Source organism: Pavona decussata, unplaced genomic scaffold, assembly GCF_977016875.1.
Source record: "Pavona decussata unplaced genomic scaffold, jaPavDecu1.1 SCAFFOLD_12, whole genome shotgun sequence".
NCBI lineage: Eukaryota > Metazoa > Cnidaria > Anthozoa > Scleractinia > Agariciidae > Pavona > Pavona decussata.
In genome coordinates, this window is record NW_028145435.1 from 1,425,664 (window position 1) to 1,446,112 (window position 20,449).

At 37.6% G+C, this 20,449-nt stretch overlaps 1 protein-coding gene across 3 annotated transcripts in view; it reads left to right on the plus strand.

Moving 5' to 3' along the window:
- The first annotated feature begins 3,201 nt into the window (after nucleotides 1–3,201).
- LOC146487989 (uncharacterized) overlaps nucleotides 3,202–20,449 on the plus strand; it is a 29,376-nt gene continuing 12,128 nt past the window's right edge. For all 3 annotated transcript variants that reach the window (XR_014867604.1, XM_085125082.1, XM_085125095.1), the window contains exons 1-14: nucleotides 3,202–3,564; nucleotides 6,424–6,469; nucleotides 7,232–7,329; nucleotides 8,028–8,173; nucleotides 9,403–9,498; nucleotides 9,720–9,838; nucleotides 10,938–11,046; nucleotides 12,311–12,419; nucleotides 13,087–13,190; nucleotides 13,866–13,919; nucleotides 14,884–14,950; nucleotides 15,786–15,860; nucleotides 16,698–17,819; nucleotides 18,357–18,443. Coding sequence is in view for 2 of the 3 variants with exons in the window: in XM_085125082.1 (XP_084981208.1) it covers nucleotides 3,471–3,564; nucleotides 6,424–6,469; nucleotides 7,232–7,329; nucleotides 8,028–8,173; nucleotides 9,403–9,498; nucleotides 9,720–9,838; nucleotides 10,938–11,046; nucleotides 12,311–12,419; nucleotides 13,087–13,190; nucleotides 13,866–13,919; nucleotides 14,884–14,950; nucleotides 15,786–15,860; nucleotides 16,698–17,819; nucleotides 18,357–18,443 (2,326 nt within the window). In the remaining variant the exon portion in view is untranslated. The remainder of the gene's footprint in view (nucleotides 3,565–6,423; nucleotides 6,470–7,231; nucleotides 7,330–8,027; nucleotides 8,174–9,402; nucleotides 9,499–9,719; nucleotides 9,839–10,937; nucleotides 11,047–12,310; nucleotides 12,420–13,086; nucleotides 13,191–13,865; nucleotides 13,920–14,883; nucleotides 14,951–15,785; nucleotides 15,861–16,697; nucleotides 17,820–18,356; nucleotides 18,444–20,449) is intronic.

Below are 20,449 nucleotides of genomic sequence, written 5' to 3' on the forward strand. Positions count from 1 at the left end.
CCAACAAGCCAGAAAGGGGTCTATTGATTTTGTAACCTTCAGATTAATTTCTTAAACGTGCATGGTAAACAAATGCAAACTGTCTAGTTTACTCAAATATTTGGTTTATCAACAGAGTTGATAACTAAAGGTAAATTGGCCACCATAAAGAGTTTCAAGTGCTGACGTTTTGAGCGTTAGCCCTTCGTCTTTACAAAGTAACCCCCTTGTCTTGATTACGTTAAATTTTGACCTAAAGATGCCGGTTGACGTCTTTTTTTTTTCTCTCCAAAAACTTCTGGAGACGGATATCAAATCGAGCGATTTGCACCACGTGACGTGTTTCGTCCAATAAGGGCGAACAAAATTAATCCGTAGTGTATTATCAATTATCCAATTTAAATTTTGTATCTCTTAGCTGGCGGGACCTGTGGTCGCGCCGGGATAATTCTTGTTTTCAGGGCCTCAGACGGTCAGAGAGTAACTGAGATTACTGGAGACAAGAATGATTGGATTTCGTTTGGTAAACTATTTCCGCGGGGAAAGAAAATGAGCGACCGTGACCGCGTTAGAAGGAAATAAGAGTGCTAGTAAATTTAGGCCTGGTGGCGAGTTACATGTGCAACGCGCCTTACCGTGGCCACCCAACAAACTATTTTTTACAAGCTAGCCAATCAGGATATCTTCCTCCTTGTTCATAAAATACAAAACGACATGTTTTCAATAATTTGTTGTTGCGTCACTTGTCTGTTGGACTGTGCAAGGAAGCGTGACCGTTAACCAAATTCGCGTATCCTGATTAACTCACTTGTAAAAAAAGTTCAGTGTTGGATGTCCACGGTAAGGCGCGTCGCACTGTAAACTATTCAAATAACAGGAGTTCGTTCAAATGAGAGTACTTTTTCGTCAGTTGCTGTTTGCCATGCTGGCCTTTGGTGATGTGGATGGAATAAGAATTTTTTTTCTCCTGGTTTTAAAGGGACAATATCACGCTATTTATAGTAACACATTGAAAATCGGAAAGACGCTATTCGGTTGATAGCAGCCAAGATATAATGACAAAATGCCATTAAAGACCATCCGAATGCAAAGAAACTATCCACGGATATTTTCGCCGGCAGATGACCAAGATAGAGAGGGGTTCAAATTTGAAAAAGTCTGGCGGACGTTTTCAAATTTCGCTGTTGTAACGCACTAAAAATCGCCGGTTGTACTATATTTTGGTTCAACCTTTCGTCTTAGAATCACTATTAATATTTCTTTAAATTAGCGATTGAGAAATTTATTAACACGGTGTTCAAGGTTTAAATTTAGTGAATTTTGGCCAAAAATCATGATATCTCCCATGACACTGCCCCTTTAAGTTATGAAAAAGTTCTCGGAAGAGAAAACGTTTAAAGTGAATTGTGAAAAACAAGTTTCACAACTTAAACTGACTACAGAAAAAACCTGCATATAAGAACCTCATTTTTAGAACCTTTTAGGCTAAGATTTACATTTAGACCCCTTTAAATAAGAACCTGTTTTAGCCTAAAATTTGAAACAGGTTTCTCTTTTATAGAATTCATAAATCAAATAAAACAAGCCCTAATGGGCAGTGAAAATAAGCCAAATCCTTTGCAATATCTTTTCAGATACACAGCTAACTGCACAAATATTTCCTTCTTATCAGTGAGGCAATGACAGTACAACTGTATAACATTACAACGGCGAGGGTTTCATACTGATTTCACACTGTCTTATTGAGACATGAATGTTTTACATAAACAATAGACAGTACCCTGAATATTCTTTCAGCAACAAAAAAACATTTTTTCTAAGAAAAAAAGAACCTGCTCAAGAACCCAAATAGCCTAATTTCCCAGTAAACACCAATTATATAAAACATTTTGAGGCTAACTTGGAAAAGTGCAGGTTTTTATACGTAGGTTAACGTTGCTACGGTATCGAGGAAGTTTTATGTGGCTGCAGGTTAGATTATTTTGCCGACCGCCCACTTCTTGTTACTCAATAATTTATTTTTATTTATTTGTTGGGCTTGGCCTTTGCCACTCAGGCAGGGGAGCCACTAAAGCAAGGGCCAATTACAGTGGTCCCCTTACATTACATTTAAAATAACACATAAAACATGGAGAACACTTACAGTTTATTATCAAAAAAGACTAGCATCAAACTGTGAGCGGCGTTGCCGTTTAGGGCAGATAGTCTTCCACGATCTTAGGAATTAAATTAAAAGATTAAAATAATGATAAATGCTGTAACACTTTTCTTTCAGTTGCACTATAAAATGCTTCCTTTTCCGCCATTCGTGGAAATAGTTCTAATAATTACACGTCGTTCAGAATTTCAAAGTTTGAATAGCCAACATTTGTTCTTTTCCGTTTCGGTTTGCTTTGAATAATCGAGAATGGCTAGTTAATAGAAAGATATTACACGATAAAATGTTAAAGCTTTACTGCCTGAGGGGTCGTGTAAAATCTAACGCTAATGCTAACTGTAATTATTAAACCATAATTTACAATTCACAATTTATTCAAATGATTTAAAAACAGAAAATTAGTCGTAGACAAAGTCTCTATGAGCTGTAGAGGCTGACGGTTGATGCGAAAAAAAATCGCTTAATAGGACCTGCGCTCGCGGCTTGGACTTTTGCTGCTCGATGATCGCGCTATTCTCGTGGATTTTCAGATCTCACTCCTCGTCATCTTTGAAAGAAATGACTGCTCGCAGTTACTTCATGAAGTAATTCTAACAGCCTGCAATAGAGCGAGAGATTAAAATACCTAAGAAAATTCAACGAGTGACAAAGCAACGGCGTATACTCATACCAAAGACATGCATTTAATCATGAATAATAAAACACTCTTCAGTCTTCGGTCATGTCACAAACAGGATCGGGAAGCTGCAACTTTCAACTTTATCCACCGACTCGAAACGACGGACACGTGCACAGCCACAAGAGCACATTGACTGTTTATGAAATGGTCGCATGTATGGTTTGTCCCCTCTTTCCCCATAGAAAAATGCGTTAGCGAAGGTGGTTCGCTTTCAGAGAACCTGAACTAAAACCCCGAAATAATTGAAGAGAAACAAAAGGGACAAAACTTACAAAGAGTTGTGTAGGCGTGATTTTATTATGCGCGGTACCAGTCAATATTGTGACGTCATTTTCGCAGAACCGAGACAAGTTCTCGTGATCACGTCGTAAAATCGATTCAGTTCTCGAATGACTATTTACTTTGTATGTGACCGCTAAATGAACAGAATAATTCAGTCTGGGTTTAAATTCCTATACTGTCTGACGTCTCTGCCGTTCTGAAAATGAACTAAAAGTATACGTTGGGCATTTGACTGGAAATGTATCGTAAAATGGCCAGCTTTTGATTAATTAATGAGTGGACGAGTTCGAAGAAGCGCGCTAAGTCAGCTTGCAGCTGTTTCCGAAGTTATTAGTCACACAGGTCTATGAAGAGCGATAAACATTGTATGTCATGGCTAAAGACCAGGAATTACTTCAGGCGGTAAAATCCAACGACCTTGGAGCATTCAGGAAGCTAGCGACAAAGATCAAAGCGGCTAAAACAAGTGAGTAATACAAGATTTATTGAAAGAACTTTGATTACAGACTATAAAACAACTTTGCTTGCGCTTTTACACGTGAAGTGAAAATGTTTTGTAGAAAGCGCAATGAATTTTAGTTTAATGAGGATCTTAATTGAGGTTCTTATGCCGTCAGGGTATAAGCAGAATAAACATTTAACGTGGCTTTTGAATTAACGTCAATTGTGCTTTGCTTTGTTTCGCAAGAGTAGCTTTCTCCCTCGCGTGTCTAGTAGGTGATGAAAGGTCAGCATTTTACTGATTCAGTTATTTACTTTTCAAAATTCTGAACAAAATGCCTATTTCTAGTCTGAAGAGAAGAGTAATTTGACTTCTTTAAGAAAAGCAAACTCTGTAGAAAAATTTCCAAAAGCAAAAACAATGAAGAAATTGCGCGCGAGCATAGCTAGAAATCTTTATCCGAAAATAATTATATTAGCAAGAATTCGAATTCGGGGATCGGAAACATTTATAAGCAATTCAGCTTGTGTTTATTATTTTAAAGATTTTAAAGATTGTGAGAAGATATTGTATCCGGATGTTGTCTGCATACTAAAAGCACATTATGTTAATTTCCAGGTCAAACATTTACACTTTGGCATAGATAAAATTCAATACAGCACGCGTATTTTGCTTGAAACTATAAGAAGAGACAGTGAAGTATTGGAAGAAAGATAAATCCAGAGATAACCCATTCACTGAATGTTTTCTTGTTCTCACTTTTTGCTATCAAGTGTATAAATAACGAGATAGATAAAAGTAATTTCTATTTATTTTTCTTCAAAAATTCACTGGATATCAACATTGTTTACAAATAGCTCATCGGGCTCCGACAGTCGAATTGACTTATTAATTTTTTGATTTTCCTAAATTATTTAAAACATTCTTGCTTTTCAAGTTCTATTATTGATATCAACAGTAAGGTTCTTTTTAATTTCTTCATCATTTAAGCTAAATAAATTAAATTTGGATACCCAGACAAGTTACAATGTATACTGTCAAATTTTTGTTTTCATATGATGTGAAGCCACAATGAAGCTCCTTCTTATATTTGTGGTCAACACATCAGTGTCACACATTTTCAAGGAAAATTTCATGATTAATATATTGCTTCGATTTAGAAATATTTATTAATAATTTTCTTAAAACTTTTTTCTCGACAACGTTGTCCTGAAGTCTAATGTATTGAGCCAGAAATTGCACTAGTTGTTCTTTAAAGTTACTATTTAACTCTTCTGTTTCTGAATCTTCTACATGCAAGCAAACCCATGTTATCATACAATCATGTATTTGATGAAACCAAGAATTGTGTAAGAGCAAGAGGAAAGTCTTGCATCAAGAGAATTTTTTAAACAAAACTATTTTAAAGAAAGTCTGTCTGAATCACTCTCAATAGTACTCTCAAGACTCAACTTTCTCAAAATTGGTGATTTGTTGCTTTCAGTCCAATTTTATTTTCCCTTTATTTACACTGGTGTTAAATAAGACTCTCTTTGTAGGCGAAGAATCCCTGTCTTGGATGCCTGATACTTCAGTCCCTCATACTGCTCGCTTCTGCTATACATGGCAGGGGTTTCAAGAAGAGCCGGCAACCGGTGAAATTCGTAGTCTATGTGAAGCGAATTGACCTATATTTGCAACCTACTTTCGCCCAAATTATAACATAAGAGTAAAAATCGAACTTCCATTAGCTGCCTGCTTTGCAGTTTTTGCCATCTGCTTAAAAACTTATTCAAACCCCTGCATGGGCTGAAGACTTGTTTATAGTTTCAAACTTGACTGAAAAGATTTTTATAAAATCACTTTATTTCTAATATATAAGATTATTGTAACATACCTAGTTTAAAGAAAAAAAAAAGATTATGTGACATTAAAAATCTTGGGATCTTGGGCTTGTTGCAGTTCATTTTAGAATTGAAAACTTTTTAGAATTTTTTGTTTTGTTCAGAGTATTCTATTGGAAGATAATTTTGATGTCAGCAGTAGTCTCTTTCAGCCAGTAAAGACTTTTGGACTTTGGTACAAAGTCTTTAGTTAGTAATAAATTCTTTGACCAAAAAGACTCAAAGTACATGTACATGTAGATCTCTCAAAGGAGGAAAAGGTCAATGGTGATGTTTATCTTAAGTTTCAAGAATTGACAAATAGACTCTTAAGATGGGAGTGTTAACATGTGGGTTTAGGATGCAAAGAAGCAGGAAGAAGGGAGGGGGGGAGGGAGGGAGGGAAGGGAACGTGTGGGTTTACATGTAGGTGCATAAGAAGCAGGAAGAAGGGAGGGGGAGGTGGGTGGTTCAGGTTTACATACATGTAGGCTCAAGCTCTCAACCCCGTAATTAAATTATCAGAGGAAGTACTGAAATATCTGATTGTTTGCTCGCCTCCCAACCTCCTTAACTATGTTATTATTTGATGTCAGAAGTTCACCCTCCCCCCTAAAAATAATCAAATTTGTTTTTACGCCTGCTTGACGTGTTAGTGTTGGGGGAAGAGCTGGATTGATTGATTGAATGATTGGATATCACTTGTGATATTATTGACAGTATGGATATTGGATACTAATTACATTTAGCATTGATAAAACCATTTGCGAGTTGAGTTGAAGACCAAATAAGGATAATTTGTTGCAATACGTTGGTGTTTATACAGCGTATTCACCAATATCATGAGCACCAATATTTTAGTTCTAGTATTACAAACTTAAAGTTGAGTATTTATAGCAGCAGTGTGTGTACTTGGCTTAAGCAGATATTTATTATTAGAAGTACATGTAGAGGTCATCAAAATTTAAATATTTGTATTTGTTGTTGAATTTTTATTAAAAATACATTCTTTTTTTGTCAGAAAAAGGTGGCAAGAAATACAATGTCAACATCCAAGATGAAGATGGGTATGTTCTATATTTTAATAGTTTTCCAGTTATTTCAATAATGAAAGCATTTTGTATATTGACAATCATCTCAGAAGGAGAATGCACAGGTTCTACAAAAGTGTTTTTAAATTAATGCTCTAAGCCTTGGTATCAACTTGTATGTTCTCCTTACTGTTTGCTGTTGAGCAAATTGACGCCAGTTTTCTATGGTCTATACCATAAAGTGACGTCAAAAAATGTTCAAAACTCAATGGCGAGTGGTTTCACTGCCAAGTTTTGAATATTTTATGGCGTCATTTTATGGTCTATAAGAGTATAGACAGTCATTGTAGAAAACTGCTGACGTTTTGTTTTTTTACAATAACATGGAAAAAGTAAACATTGGCTTTATTTTCTGTTGAGAAAGTGCACGCATTACGTCTGACGCAATTTTTATTGTCTTACTCTGTTCTCTTACAGATGATAGCTACAAGCCAATTATTGCACGGGAATTTTGACAGTTGTTGTAAAAATAAAAATTCTGTCTTAGGGTACTAGTTGATAGAATATTTTTAAACATCAAGACAATTTATTTGAGAATCATTTCCTTTAATTTCATGACCTGATCAATATTTGATCAATTAGTAATATTGAAATACCTAAGTTTTTTTTGTAAGAAATTATAAGACTGAGATACAAAAGCTGAGTGGCATATATCCCTTGTCCTCTAATGAAGAGGACTTTTCATAAATCCCTGGATGGTCAAATCCAGCTTGAGTGATATTTTTTTTCTTTTGACAGTTTTACAGCTTCCCATCATGCATCTCTCACTGGCAGCAGTGAAGTTGTGATAAGTCTTATTGAATTGGAGAGTGACATCAATGCTAGAGACCACAAAGGTGATAAATGTTGTGGCTGGTTTAACTACATTGTAATGTAATTCAGCTTCTCATTAAGGCATATCAATACAACATTTAAAAATAGCTATTCCAACAACACACATCTGATATGAGTTATCTGATCATCCCATAATTGTTACATAAGCTGGAATCTTCTTTATTAGGTACACTTGGATGTACCCGAGATATCACCTTGTCTCAAAAAGTTTTAATTCATAGATCCTATGCAAATATGGCTGACATTTCAATGTTCTTTTGTCTGCATTCAAATTAGACTCACTAGTCTCGTTCTCGAGTTCAAAAATCAAAAGAATATTTTCCTTGAACGAGGCTAGTGAGGCTAATTAGAATATCAAAATGTCAGCCATTTTTGCATAAGGTGTATTGAAACACTATCCTGTTTTAACTTATTTCATTAAAAGTAGGCTGACTGAAAACAGACTGACAAGTATTATTAAGCCAGACTGGCCAATAAATACTGACCAATATGTGTAATGTACAATTTAACTCTTTTAAGTCCTCTTATGTGTGACTCACAATAATGTAATTATATGAGCAATCATATCAGCAACCAAGGAGATACAACATGCAAGGTCAAAATATTTTTTACCTTGTTTATGTAAGTTCAACTCAATATCATCATCAACAAACAACATTGTAGAAGAAGCTGTTGATCTCATGTAGTTTTGCATACACAGGCATGTCACCACTGCATTTAGCTGCATGGTCTGGAAATGTTGAAGTAGCACGGATATTTGTGGAGGCTGGTGCGAATGTTAATGCAAGTTCAGACAATGGAGATACACCTCTTATTTTAGCATGCCAACATGGCAATTCTGATGTGGTATGTGAAAAGTACTACTAATTAAAAATGTCTAATGATATTTTGCCCAAGTATACACTGCACTTTTGAATTACAGTACATGTACACCTGTCTCTGCACCCCAGATTTAAGATTTGGCATGTATTAAATAAATGCAGCTGAAACCCTGCAATGTAGCAATCTATTCACTCCAATTTGTAGAGAAATGATTTTTATGGAGGTTTAAAAGGCGTTGAGTATAGTACCGCTCAAAGTAAATTACTAGCCATGTCTAGTTTTGCACTACATGATTTGCATAGCATGCAACTTGAGTCGCACAGTTCAAGAGTCGCTGAAGCTCACTAAATTTTGGGTTTACATGTAAATTGCAAATGACTTATCCTACACAAAACAAATTAATTGCATGGCAGCTTCTCAGTGAAGTCAATAAGTGAGTGAAGGTTAAAAAAAGCAAAGTGTGTTTTGCTTAGTTTTTTTGTTTGTTTGAATGGCTGTTAAATTTAAATTCAAAAATTCTGTGTCATGGTGACAGTGAAGAATTCAATTTATGTGTAAATGAAATGGCAGCTGGAACAAGAAAACATGGTCATTGTAGAGAGGTGGCAGTGTTATTGACGGGTGGTTGATAGTTAAGACTCAACTTAATATTTGCTTAATATTGACTCATAATGGGAAACGAGTTCTTTTGGGGAAGGTAATTTTATCTACAGTACATACACAGCTACAGCTCAAAGGCCACATTCAAACAGTTTTCTTTTGACTAAGGTTATTGTAATGTTATTTAGATAAGCTACAACTGTAAAGACCTGTATGTAAATTTCTAACTTAAATTCTCTTTTCACTTTCATTGTACTTTAATTTGTACAATTTGAAGCAAAAGTTAGTGAGTTGCGAAGCATCACGAGCATCTAAAGAATCAAGCTTCTCTTATATGCCTCGCTGCATATTTATTCGTAGCAGCATATTATTGATATTGTAGTACCTAGTTTTAACCTTTGTAGTTTTCCAGTTTTATTTAGTTTTTTGCAGAGGGCCATAAGTTCATTACTGTTATTCAATATGTAGTGAGCAGCCTCTTTAAATAAAGGATTTACTTACTTACCTAAATGTACTTAGCAGTATGAAGTGTTAACCTTGAAAAAGATGTTATGCCTGTTGTTCCTGCAAAAAGTGTGTTTACATACATGTAAAGTCCTTTAGTCCTTTAGTCCTTTAATTCTCATAAAAGAAATGACTCTTTGCATTTACAGGCTGATGTACTACTAGACAGGGGCTGTAATTCATGGAGTACAAACAAGAGTGGAGAATCTGCTTTGGACCTTGCTTGCAGATTTGGACATGTGCATGTATGTACTGGGTCTTTAATTTAAGTTCTACATCAGCCTTTACGTTGGACTCTTGTTCCCATCCACTCCCCTCCTGTACCCTCCCCCCCCTCCCCTCATTTCACCCACAGAAATGACTGTAGGATTTCCTCTCCGTCTGGGCCTTCCCTTTGTGGGAAAAAGGCAGGTTTTTCGGTGAACCAAGTTTGTGTGTTATACACTGTATTTTCCCTTCTGGGCAGGTTGTTGAACTGCTTTTGAAGTCCAAAGAAGTTAAGAGCATTTTATCAAGTGGTGAACCACAGAAGACTGACCCGCCATTACACTTGGCTTCTAAGGCAGGTCATGTGGAAATAGTAAGGTAGGATTTTAAACGTAGAAAATCCCTGGCCAGTACTTTCTTCACTTATAAATAAATACAATATTTTAAGGACTATGTAAAGAACATGTATTTCTGAACATGTATGTTGTGGTTCAAAAATTGTTTTGGTTTAAATATTAAAAAAATTGTCAAACTAGTTTCATTTACATGTATTTTGTATTTTCCTTTGTCTCAGATTATGGTAATGAATACTGCACAAAGGAAAATATAAATTGAACTGGTTTGAAAAATTTTAAACAAAAAAAATTTAAACCACATTAACATACACAGATAAAATTATATGTACAGTTAAGTCTCTTATAAAGCACCTTTATGACTTTCTATTTTAATTAGTTTACATTATGGATACTATTTTAAGAATCTCTCATAAGCACCCATCTTCTTTCAACAAGTACCATCTTGTAACCCCATTTCAACCTGGTACTTTTAAGTGACCTGATTCCTTCAGGAACCATCTTAGTGTAATTTAAAAGAACAAATCCTCCTATCTTGTTCCCATACTTTTCTTATAGAACTTCTGGGAAAATTATTAAAATATCAAGAAATTCACCTTGGGTGATCATATCCTTAATTCTCATGACCTCAGTGGTTGAATAAGCATTGATATTGCAAGGAGAAATTTGATGCTGATCACTCTAGGGCTTAAAGGGTTAAAATCAAGGGTGCTTACCATTTACGCAAGCCACCCGGATGGAAATTATCGGCATAAATACGAAATGATTTAGCTTGTGTTAACAGAAGATGGATAACATGCAAAATGTATGAACATCAGCTGTAAATCCCAAAAGGAGTAATAAAAATGCATCACTTTGACCAGAAGCCCATAATTTCAGAAGTACTCCAAACGGAATTATGCGTACCATTTGATTTTCCAACTAGAATTTCCGGGTTTTCCATGTAAATGGTTAGCACCCCGGTTCTCAGTCAAACATTGTCATTCAGAAAAAGGGTCTGCTAAAGGAAAATCCTAAATACCATCTTAAAGCAAACAACTTTCCTGTCTCCATGAAAGAGATTACAATTTATTCAGTAAATATCAGCATGGCATAAGTTCAAATATTATGTGTTTTCTTGACAGAATGCTGTTAGAAGCTGATGCAGACCTTAATCACGTGACAAGTAGGGGGACATGTTTACACGAAGCAGCTCTTTACGGCAAAACAGATGTGGTTAAGTTACTCCTTGAGGTACGAAAATCTAATACTGCAACAGCGTTACATTCCTGGTGTTGTATCTTGCATAATTAATCAAAAAATTGATCTTGCTGGACTTTTGAAAACGGGCCTGCTCAAGTCATGCTTGTTTGAGAGTGCAGTTAATGCCTTTTGTCATTCAAAATCTCCAAAGTTATGAATATAAAAACATTTGGTCATGTAGCCTTTTTTTTCTCTCTTCTTTCTTATATCATTCTGAACCTTCTTCCGGCCAAAAATACAAGTGTTTTGGTGTCATTTCATCAAGAGTGCTCAAGTTTTCATCAGCAACGACCAAAAATTCAGCTAGCTAGAGATTTAATCCTACAAACCTGGGATGATTCTTGCTTAATAGAACCTTGTGCTATACAGAAATTCATTTTCATTTGATAATGGGAGTATGTTGTTTAATTACTGCTTGCTGACTTGAACTCCTTGTGGAATTTCTCAAACAAGGTTTCTTTAATTAATTTTTAAAATTAATTAATTAATTAATTAAATTAGTTAAGTACTACAGTGTAATTAATCTATTGTTGTTTAAAAAACATGGCTCAATGGAAGAGCATGTAAATATGAATTGATACTACATGTATAAATGAAGTTTACCTTCCTACCTACCTTTCAGTGAGTGCTTGAAATAACAACAGCCTATACTGTAGCCTGCAAGCAAGCTCTATTTAGGTCAACTGTGGAAGACCAGTGCCCACCCCAATCCTCTTGCCACTCGCCCTATCCTTCCGCGGCAGACCTAAAGAGAGCTTGCTTGCAGGCTATCTAGACTGTACAGTATCTATAAAGTTTGGTGATGTTAGTAGTGTAGGCGGGTTGTCCTTTTTAGTTTGTGTATGTCTGGGGAAAAGTTTCATGAAAGGTGTTTGTGGTTTCTGTTCACAAAAATGTTTTGGAAAAAAAGGCGTGTTCTCAGGTTTCATCTTTCTAGTGTGTGCTTGCCAATAGAGATATCCTTTGCTGCTGGCAATTTGTGAAAGAGGCACAAAGATAAAAACTTTATCAAATAAATTATTATTGCAGTTAGTTTGTTCAATCTGTGTCGAGAAAACATTCCTGGTCCTGTGTTTTATAATATATATTTGTACATGTACATGTAAGACCCTGGCCCTAGAGACAGCTCATAGAAAATCAACATAGAAATAGAAGAATGAATTGATTACAAAAGAGAAAATTGAAGGCTTGCTTGTTCATGTGGTTGATCTGATTGAAACCAAAGGTTTTGACTGAAAACTTGTGTTTATTTCAGTGGGGTATAGATTCCAGTGCCAGGAATGATGAAGGTCACACCGCGCTTGATGTAGTAAATCTTTTCACAAGTTCCAAGGCATCCTCAGAAATTAAACACCTTTTAAAAGGTTAGTTTATTGCTTGTTGTTGTTATTATTATTATTATTATTATTATTTTTGAACTGAAATAGAGGAGTATACTGCAGATGTATACTTTTACGTCCAAACATGTGAAAACTTCCAAAGGGTGTACGTTGTGGTCCAAAGCGAGTTTATGTCAGTCAGCCTGATGAACTGCAGTGTAATTGGCGTTCAACAGACTAAACACATTAGCTTCTTTTTTTGAGCTGCTTATGAGTAGGTAGCCTGTTCAGTGTGGAATGCCTGTGGTCCCTCTCCCCAATACCCTCTCCTTTTGTTCTCTTACAATATTTTCCCTTGTGTTCTTTCTTTCCTACTCCTTCCCAGGATCTAAAAGATTGACCATTTTGATCTTGAGGCAGGTGGGGTTGGGCAATACGAAAAAAATATTCTGTAAAGCTTTTTCCGTAGAAAAAAATCGTGCACGGGATAACAAAGTGAGGGAATACCTTAAAAAGTAGTGAAATAAGTTCATACCAAGGTTTGAGTCACAAAAAATGTGGCAACGGAAAAATGCCTGTAAACTTACCTATTAATTAACTGTTGAAAAAACCAAAGATTCGTTTCTACTCCCCACCGACGACGCAGCACCACAGCTTCTTTAGAAACTAACCCTCTTGTCTAGTCATTGACTGATAATTTGACTCATTTCAGACGCAGTTGCTGTTGATAGTACTGTCTATGCTAAAGCTGTTAGAGATCACTTCAACATGATGGATTCAAAAGCCCTGTCATTCAAGACTGGTGACACGATTATTGTAAGAGACACAGCATTTGTTGTTTACGAGCCTTTTTACTGACTTGTTATTCTGTTATAAATCCGAGGTGTACCCAAACCCTTAAGGTGGTTGGCAATGGTTTCCGTCACTTTCCATCACTTGTACTATGACGGATCAAAAATCTCTGTTTCTATAAATCGAAAACGGATGCCTGTGAGCAGTGCCTGATTCTCACACTCGTAGTTTTAATCTGGGTCTCTACTATTGGCGCTAACGTTATGTCACTGGTTTAAAAAAAGGTGAAACCGCAAAACAAACTCTTGGGATTGGAGCGCAAGAAATGACGGATAGTTGCGCTCACGTCATTGTGCACCACACGCGTTGAATTATTTTCACTCTTTTAAAAGAATGTGATTACCCATACCGACACAATATTGTCCATATCACTGATAATGCGCACAAGTTTCAGTGGTGAGCGCAATATACAGCTGTAACCTTCTATCAGGCCCAAGTTTAGCATCACTCTCTATTGTTCGTTCGCGTTCCCCGCGGGAATGGTTTACCCAGCGAAACGAAAATTGAGCCTGATCACATGTTAAGCGCAATATTGCATGCCATCATGCAACACGTGTCTGGGGCCTGTAATTTTCTTATTTTGCTGATTAATAAAAGAAAAAAGAGAACACGTTTTATGCTTTTTTGTTATTTTGTTAGGTACTGGAACAAAACCAGAATGAAAGATGGAAAGGGAAGGTTACGAATGGAGAGGTTGGTTACCAGTGACCAGTTCTAAGTTTGTATTTAGCTGAATTTTTTTGCTTTATGTGTTTATTTTCCTCTGGTCGTCACGTTTTCCATGCTTTACATTGTGATTTAAGTGTAGCCTTCGTGGAAGGGGCTAGAAAGGGAGAAGGAAGAAGGGGAATCAGGCGCATGCGTACGACGGGCGAGGGGAGCGTGCGCACATTATTCCCCTTCTCCCTTCCCCTTTCTAGCGCCTTCCACGCAGGCTAGTTTAAACTTTGGATCGAGCTAATAGAGTTATTTACTTAATAGTCAATTGACCACAGTATCGCCTGGTGCAAAAATATATTTTTATATTAAACACTAGGGAAAAAGCAATCATTGGAAAAATCTAGTAAAAGGCAAAACGCCTCAACCGTCGAGGTGGGAGAGATTTTGGGTCGTAACCTGACTGTTGCGATTTGGATTGAAGTTCAAAGTTCAAAGTTCAACATTCCACATATCTTTTGTCTTTGATCTTTTATTGATTGGTTTCAATTTTTTTTATCATTTGGTGTGATCACTGCTTGTAGACCAGTAAAAGTTTCCTGGTTGTGTGTAGTGCGCTGTATAGTGCTCTACCCACTATGTCATCAGGCATGTAAGAATGAGTGAGTGCGTGAGTGAGTGTCCGTAAACAAACAGGTCCGCAGCGCGTGCACAGCACTACCCGCATGTACGCAATGCGTACCTATTTTTTTAGCTGGTCACGGAATCATGATTTCCGTGGTCATCCCGTCTCGTGATTCAATAGAGATAAATACGAAGCTCACCCCTCCCTCCTGGTCTTCGAGAAGAATACCTCAGCCTATGGGAAAATTGCTTACCGCGTGAAAACGCGAGTCGTATTTATATGTAGTCAAGGACTGCTTGTTCTCTAAGGCCGTCAAATGGTCTTGCACACGTCCGTTGTCTTGTAATAGCTTTGTCCTCTTGATTCATTTCCCAGAAAGAAAAAGTTGGATTCTTCCCAGGCAACTTCGTTAGGATAACTTCACCGAGACGAGGCTCTAATGGTTTGTATAGTCAGATTGTAACGATTTGTAGAAGGATTCTTTCTTTCTTTCGGCTAGGCTTTAATGTCTGACACAGAAAGAATGTTACTTGTACCATTCGGCCGTGTATCAGTTTGTTCCAGTTTCTTTGAAATCAGACATTGGTCGGCATAATAGAGCGGTTTGCAACTGAGTGTCGTAAAACCAGAAGCATAGTAATTAATCTAGATCTGGCCAATCACAGCAGACGTAAACAGCGTGGTGAACCAAATAGAGTTTGAAGCAAAGAGACGTGACTGGCGTCAAGCGCGGGAAAACGCGTGCGACCAAGCCACGATTGATTTGGGTTTTGCTTCTCATTGGTTGAGAAAGTGGCGCGAGCTTTGCTAACCAATCACAGAGCTTGGTAAAGTAAAACCAAAGCAGAAACGAATTACTCTCCGTCGACACCAATTTAAAAACGGCTCTGTTGTTGAAAAACTAATTTAGACCAAAGAACTGAAAGCAGAAAAGGACCAAATGTAGTTGTTGGTTCAAATAACGTCCAGGCCAATATTTTTGTTTGTTCCGTGACCTAAATTTTCTGTGTTGGGTTCGCAGCCAAGCAGAGAAATTCTGAAGGATTTTCACTCATTCTAGCATTCATTCGTACACTTAAACAAAATTTCTTTTTAATACGGTCATTCTGAGTGATTTGATTCCATTAGATTTTTATTATCATAGACCTTTGTAATTAATTTAATTATAGATTTTGTTTTGTAAATTATACACGTAATTCAGTCTCCGGACTGCGAGGTGTTTTTTTTTCAATAAACGATTTTACTTAACACTATATTTATCTTTATCTTAACGTCAGTTACAGGCAAAAGGTCACCAAAGGCGGAATCCATCGTACCAAAGGGGTCTTATGAGATGATAGCCTTGGCGTCAGGTAAGTCAGCCGAAAAAAACAATGTAGAAACAAAAACATAAATAAAGCAAAGCAAACAAGATCAAAAACAAAAACAAAAAAAAAAAAGCAAAGACTTGAAGAATTTAGCCTCCGGGTGACGACTATAACGTCAGATTAAGTGAGTTAAATTTACAAAGGCTAAATCTTCGACAAAACTAGTTGAGAAAAATGCGAATTTTACACATATATTTCAATCTCCCTTAAGGAAATCACCGTCTTGAGGGCGGTAAACCTTCACTCCCCCATCCCCCCTACTCAATGTTGCTTTGAATGCCGGACGATTACCCAGCCATTTAGTTCAGGGACGGACCAACACTGATGAAGAGCTGGTGGGGGACTAAGTTGTTGATGTATCACCGTAGCGGTGGAATTAGTAGATCGATAATATAATGTTTCTCGACGGTTTTGTCCAAGATTGTAGCTGATAAGAAATTCGCAAGGGATGTAGTGTTATTCCGAGTGAATTCAATTCAATTCAATTAATATTATCGAGGAGGGGTTTACGACTTAGACTAGTATTTTTAGGTTTACATTTTGTAAAGATCCGATTGTAGATTATCACTGAACCGTAAGTAACTTTGTAAGAGTGTTCAATCTATTTATTTCCTTCAAATTATAATGAATGGAAACGTCTACCAGGTGATGTTAGAAATGTCACAAGCGTTTCCACTTTTAAGACGTTTGTTGCCACCTCCAAATCGTCCTTAATGTTAAATTACTACTTTTATCATCAGTAATTCAGTAATATAAATAATTTTTACTGAAATTTTATGGTCTTTTTTGTTATAAGTTATTCTTTGCTATTGTTTTCGCCAGCATCATCATCTTCAGACTTTAACCGGAACTCTCCACGGCTGAGTAGCTTTGGTAAAAAGGGACCACGCCACCGTGACGATGACAACGAGGACCAAAGTCCCAGCCCTGCTCTGAAAAAGGCCCTTGTAGAACCACTGTTACCTGAGAAGGGTCTTAAGGCCAAGAAGGGCTCTGTCAAGCTTGGTCATGGTACGGGCCTGCAGTACGTGGAAGTAGCGGTTGACAAAGGCCCGTTATCTCCTCCCCAGACCTCTGGTGCAGGAGGAAGTCAAATAAACAACAAAACGCAATACGCCGAAGTTCTTTTGCCGCAAAATGGATGCGTGCAAGAGGTGGATGAATGTGAAGACGTTCCAACTTTGCCTCGTAAAGGCAGTAAGAAGGCTCTTTCTTTAAACGAATGTGAAGATATTTGGGTTCGAAATACGGCCGCCAACCCACCACCCTCTCTTCCGCCTAAAACACGCACGAAAAGCGACGCTGCTGATTCTGAACGGCACGCTGCTAAATCGGCTCGAGCGCCCGCACCACTTCCACAAGACACAAAACGCGCGGGTGGCGCAAGTCCCGCGGGTAGCTCGGGTCTCAGTGTTCCTGAGCAAGCCACAAAGCGGGTCGCTACGCCTGAGTTATCAAGGAAAGGATACGAAGATATGAATCTCAGCTCAGTGTCTAGTGGCAGAGCAACGCCGCCTTTCAAAGAAGACATCTGGAAACCACTGCCTGTGACCACAAGAGAACACTCTAGGCAGCAGCCATTAGCGTACGAAAATGTGAGCCTCCCGCAGAGAGGAAAGACCGATGACTTGCAGAGCATGTTCATCTCCGATGTTGACGAACAGGGGGAGGGTGATGATGGTTACGTTGTTGTTAGCCAACAGCTTTCAAAGCCGACTGATCCCAGGGGTTACGAAAATGTCACGCCAGGTGCTGTCACGCAAGGTGCTGTCACGTCAGGTGCTTCCACTTCAGCTGTGAAACATCCGTACGAAAACGTTTCGAATGATGGGACTTATTATGTGCCCATGGCAGGAGGTGTTCCGGACTCCAAGCAAACTGACAGGAAGAATGCTCAAGCTGCTGGAGAAGACAATAAAGACAGGAATTCTTCAGATATTGCAGGTATAAGGATAGCTTTTAGCTTCTCAGTTTGAAAAAAGGATTTCATCTAGAGTTTCAAAGATCAGAACCACCTTGTACAGCATAATAAACAGCACCAGTCATCCACAGACTCAAAAGTTAGAACCACCTTGTACAGCATTATAAAAACATTAGCAAAAGAAAGTACTGCTTAAAGTCAATCTGCATCACGCGTGATTAGTATTTTTGAAATTTGAACGGAACTTTGGAATTTACATGTCAGTTTTGAACATTAAGAGTTGCCCTAGAAATTTCCCTAGTTTATTGACGGTATAAAGCTAACAATTTTTCTTTACATTACAGCATTAAGTATTTAAAAAAATAACCATTGTTTCCCAAGTATTTTGAACTTTTTTCCAGTTAATACGTCTTTTTCAGAGAAATCTTCAAGATTCCATTCAAATCATTCAGGATTTCATCAACAGTTACAATCGTTAAAAACATACTATGTGAGTCGATAAGCTTCAAGCTCGTAGCTTTAAGTGAGTGATGGAGGATATCTTTTACTGTTCTCTTCAGAAGAAAAAAAAGACGCCCTGGATTACGAGATGATGAAGAGTGGCGCAGTACCAGTCATACACCAATATGTCAATATTAAACGGCACGGTAAGTAACAAATGGGGCTGGTTCAACAAGAGGGATTAGTCCTTGAGAAGCTTTTTCTTGGCAATTTTGACTTGTTCGTGTAGTCAAGGGAGGGTGTAACGTTTTCAATGAACGTGTTACAAAACAAGAAAGATAACGACAGTTTTTGAACAAGACGGCTTGTCAAGGAAAGACTTCGCAAATTTTTTTGTTCATAAAAAACTTATTCATCACATTATTTCTAATATAAAACTTGTCAAATGCGGGAGGGAGAGACGGCTTCCTTGTCAAATTCGTACTTCTCAAGGGAGAGTTGTTTGTGTGCCTCCCACCCCACCCCTGACGTGGCTCTGGGAGGGACGGCTTCCTTGTCAAATGCGCACTTCTCAAGGAAGACTTGCTCGTGTACCTCTCACCCCACCCCTGACGTGGCTCTGGGAGGGACGTCTTCATTGTCCAATGCGCACTTCTCAAGTAAGACTTACTCGTGTATCTCTCACCCCACCCCTGACGTGGCGCTGGGAGGGACGGTTTAGACGTGTTACTTAAGGAGTTTTCTCTCAACTTGTTGTTAATACGATGTTGAAACCACTGGTACCACGCAATCTTTCTACTATCCATGATAAAACGTGACGCATTGATCTCGAAAGAAAACAGTGCTCTATTTATTTCTAAGTTCAAAACAATCTGCCCATGTATAATTTGAGGCTTTTAAAATTATGTCTGAGCACTTACATTGGGAATTATGGCTTTGAAAGAAAAATACGATCGATAAAAATATTAAGTAATGTCTTAATCTCCTTATTTTCATTTGTCGTACATCACGGATGTAATCGGATAAAAAAGTAGAAACGTACAGGGCTGGTGAATTGTCTCACAAAATGAACGGGTTCCCGCCTTGCAGTACAAAAGTCATGGGAATCTCACATTACCAAGTATTAGACCAAGTGATGGCGTAATATGCCACTCTTGGTGTTCTTGAGGCTTTAAAGACTCCGACGATACACTCTGTCGAGATTATTTGAAACGGAATTTTGAAAACGCGTTAACAATCGTTTTTGACGCACGAAGATTTCCAATGGGGAGACATGACGTCAGTTCCTGGAGATTTAATCTTTACAATAATCGTGTTTAACACTGTCCTTTCACAGAACTGATGTTTCTACTAAAGGAATCGACGTTTTGTTGCCGTTGTTTACGTTTTTTTTTTTTTTTACGGTGTTCATAACGAGTATTAACAGGGCGATTTTTAGTGTAGAAAATAATTTGCATTTTTTACGGTTTTGCGCTATGAGTAGCGGCTTCAGTTTTCAGATTTTTTTAATTCTTAGCATTGGAAAACAATGACAGCATAGACAGGGAAAGATCTGCACCTTCAGAAAAATTTTGAAGTTTGAACTGTGCAAGTCGAGCACCTTTTCGTAGGTAGAGCGGGAGGAGCGTAGCCAATATGATGACAACATTCGTGATAGAACGCTAGTTTTATAAGATTTTAAAATTTAGTATTCAAAGCTAACAAAAGTTGACTTCTGCTAAGAAACATTTATCGCCAAAGACACTTACCGGGCCCGGTATGTTACCGGGTCTTTCGAGAAACGGGCCCCAGCTATCAAAGTCCTGGAGGTGGATTCATCATTTACGTCTGCGAACTATCTCATTATTAACACACATATTCTTCCCACTGTGCTCTATGTATCTCTTATGGTACTTGTTCGGAGAATTCGTTTAAACATCAAGACATTTTATTTTTGTGATTATTCCCCTTTTTCTCATAACTTATATTGTTTGGTCCAGTATTGGTATTGTGGAGAGAAAATAGATGGTCGTCAAGGATTAAATGTGAGTGACTGACCATCTTCCTGCCGTGCGGTCTTTCTCCGAGCTCCTGCCTTTCAGTGAATATTTCGTGACAAAAAATAATACATTGAACGTCCATATTTCTTGTCATGCAAGTTGAGGTTTAACTCCAGTCTTGGCCTCTTCTTTTATTTCTTTTTTACCTCTACTGAGTATAATGTGTTGTTTTT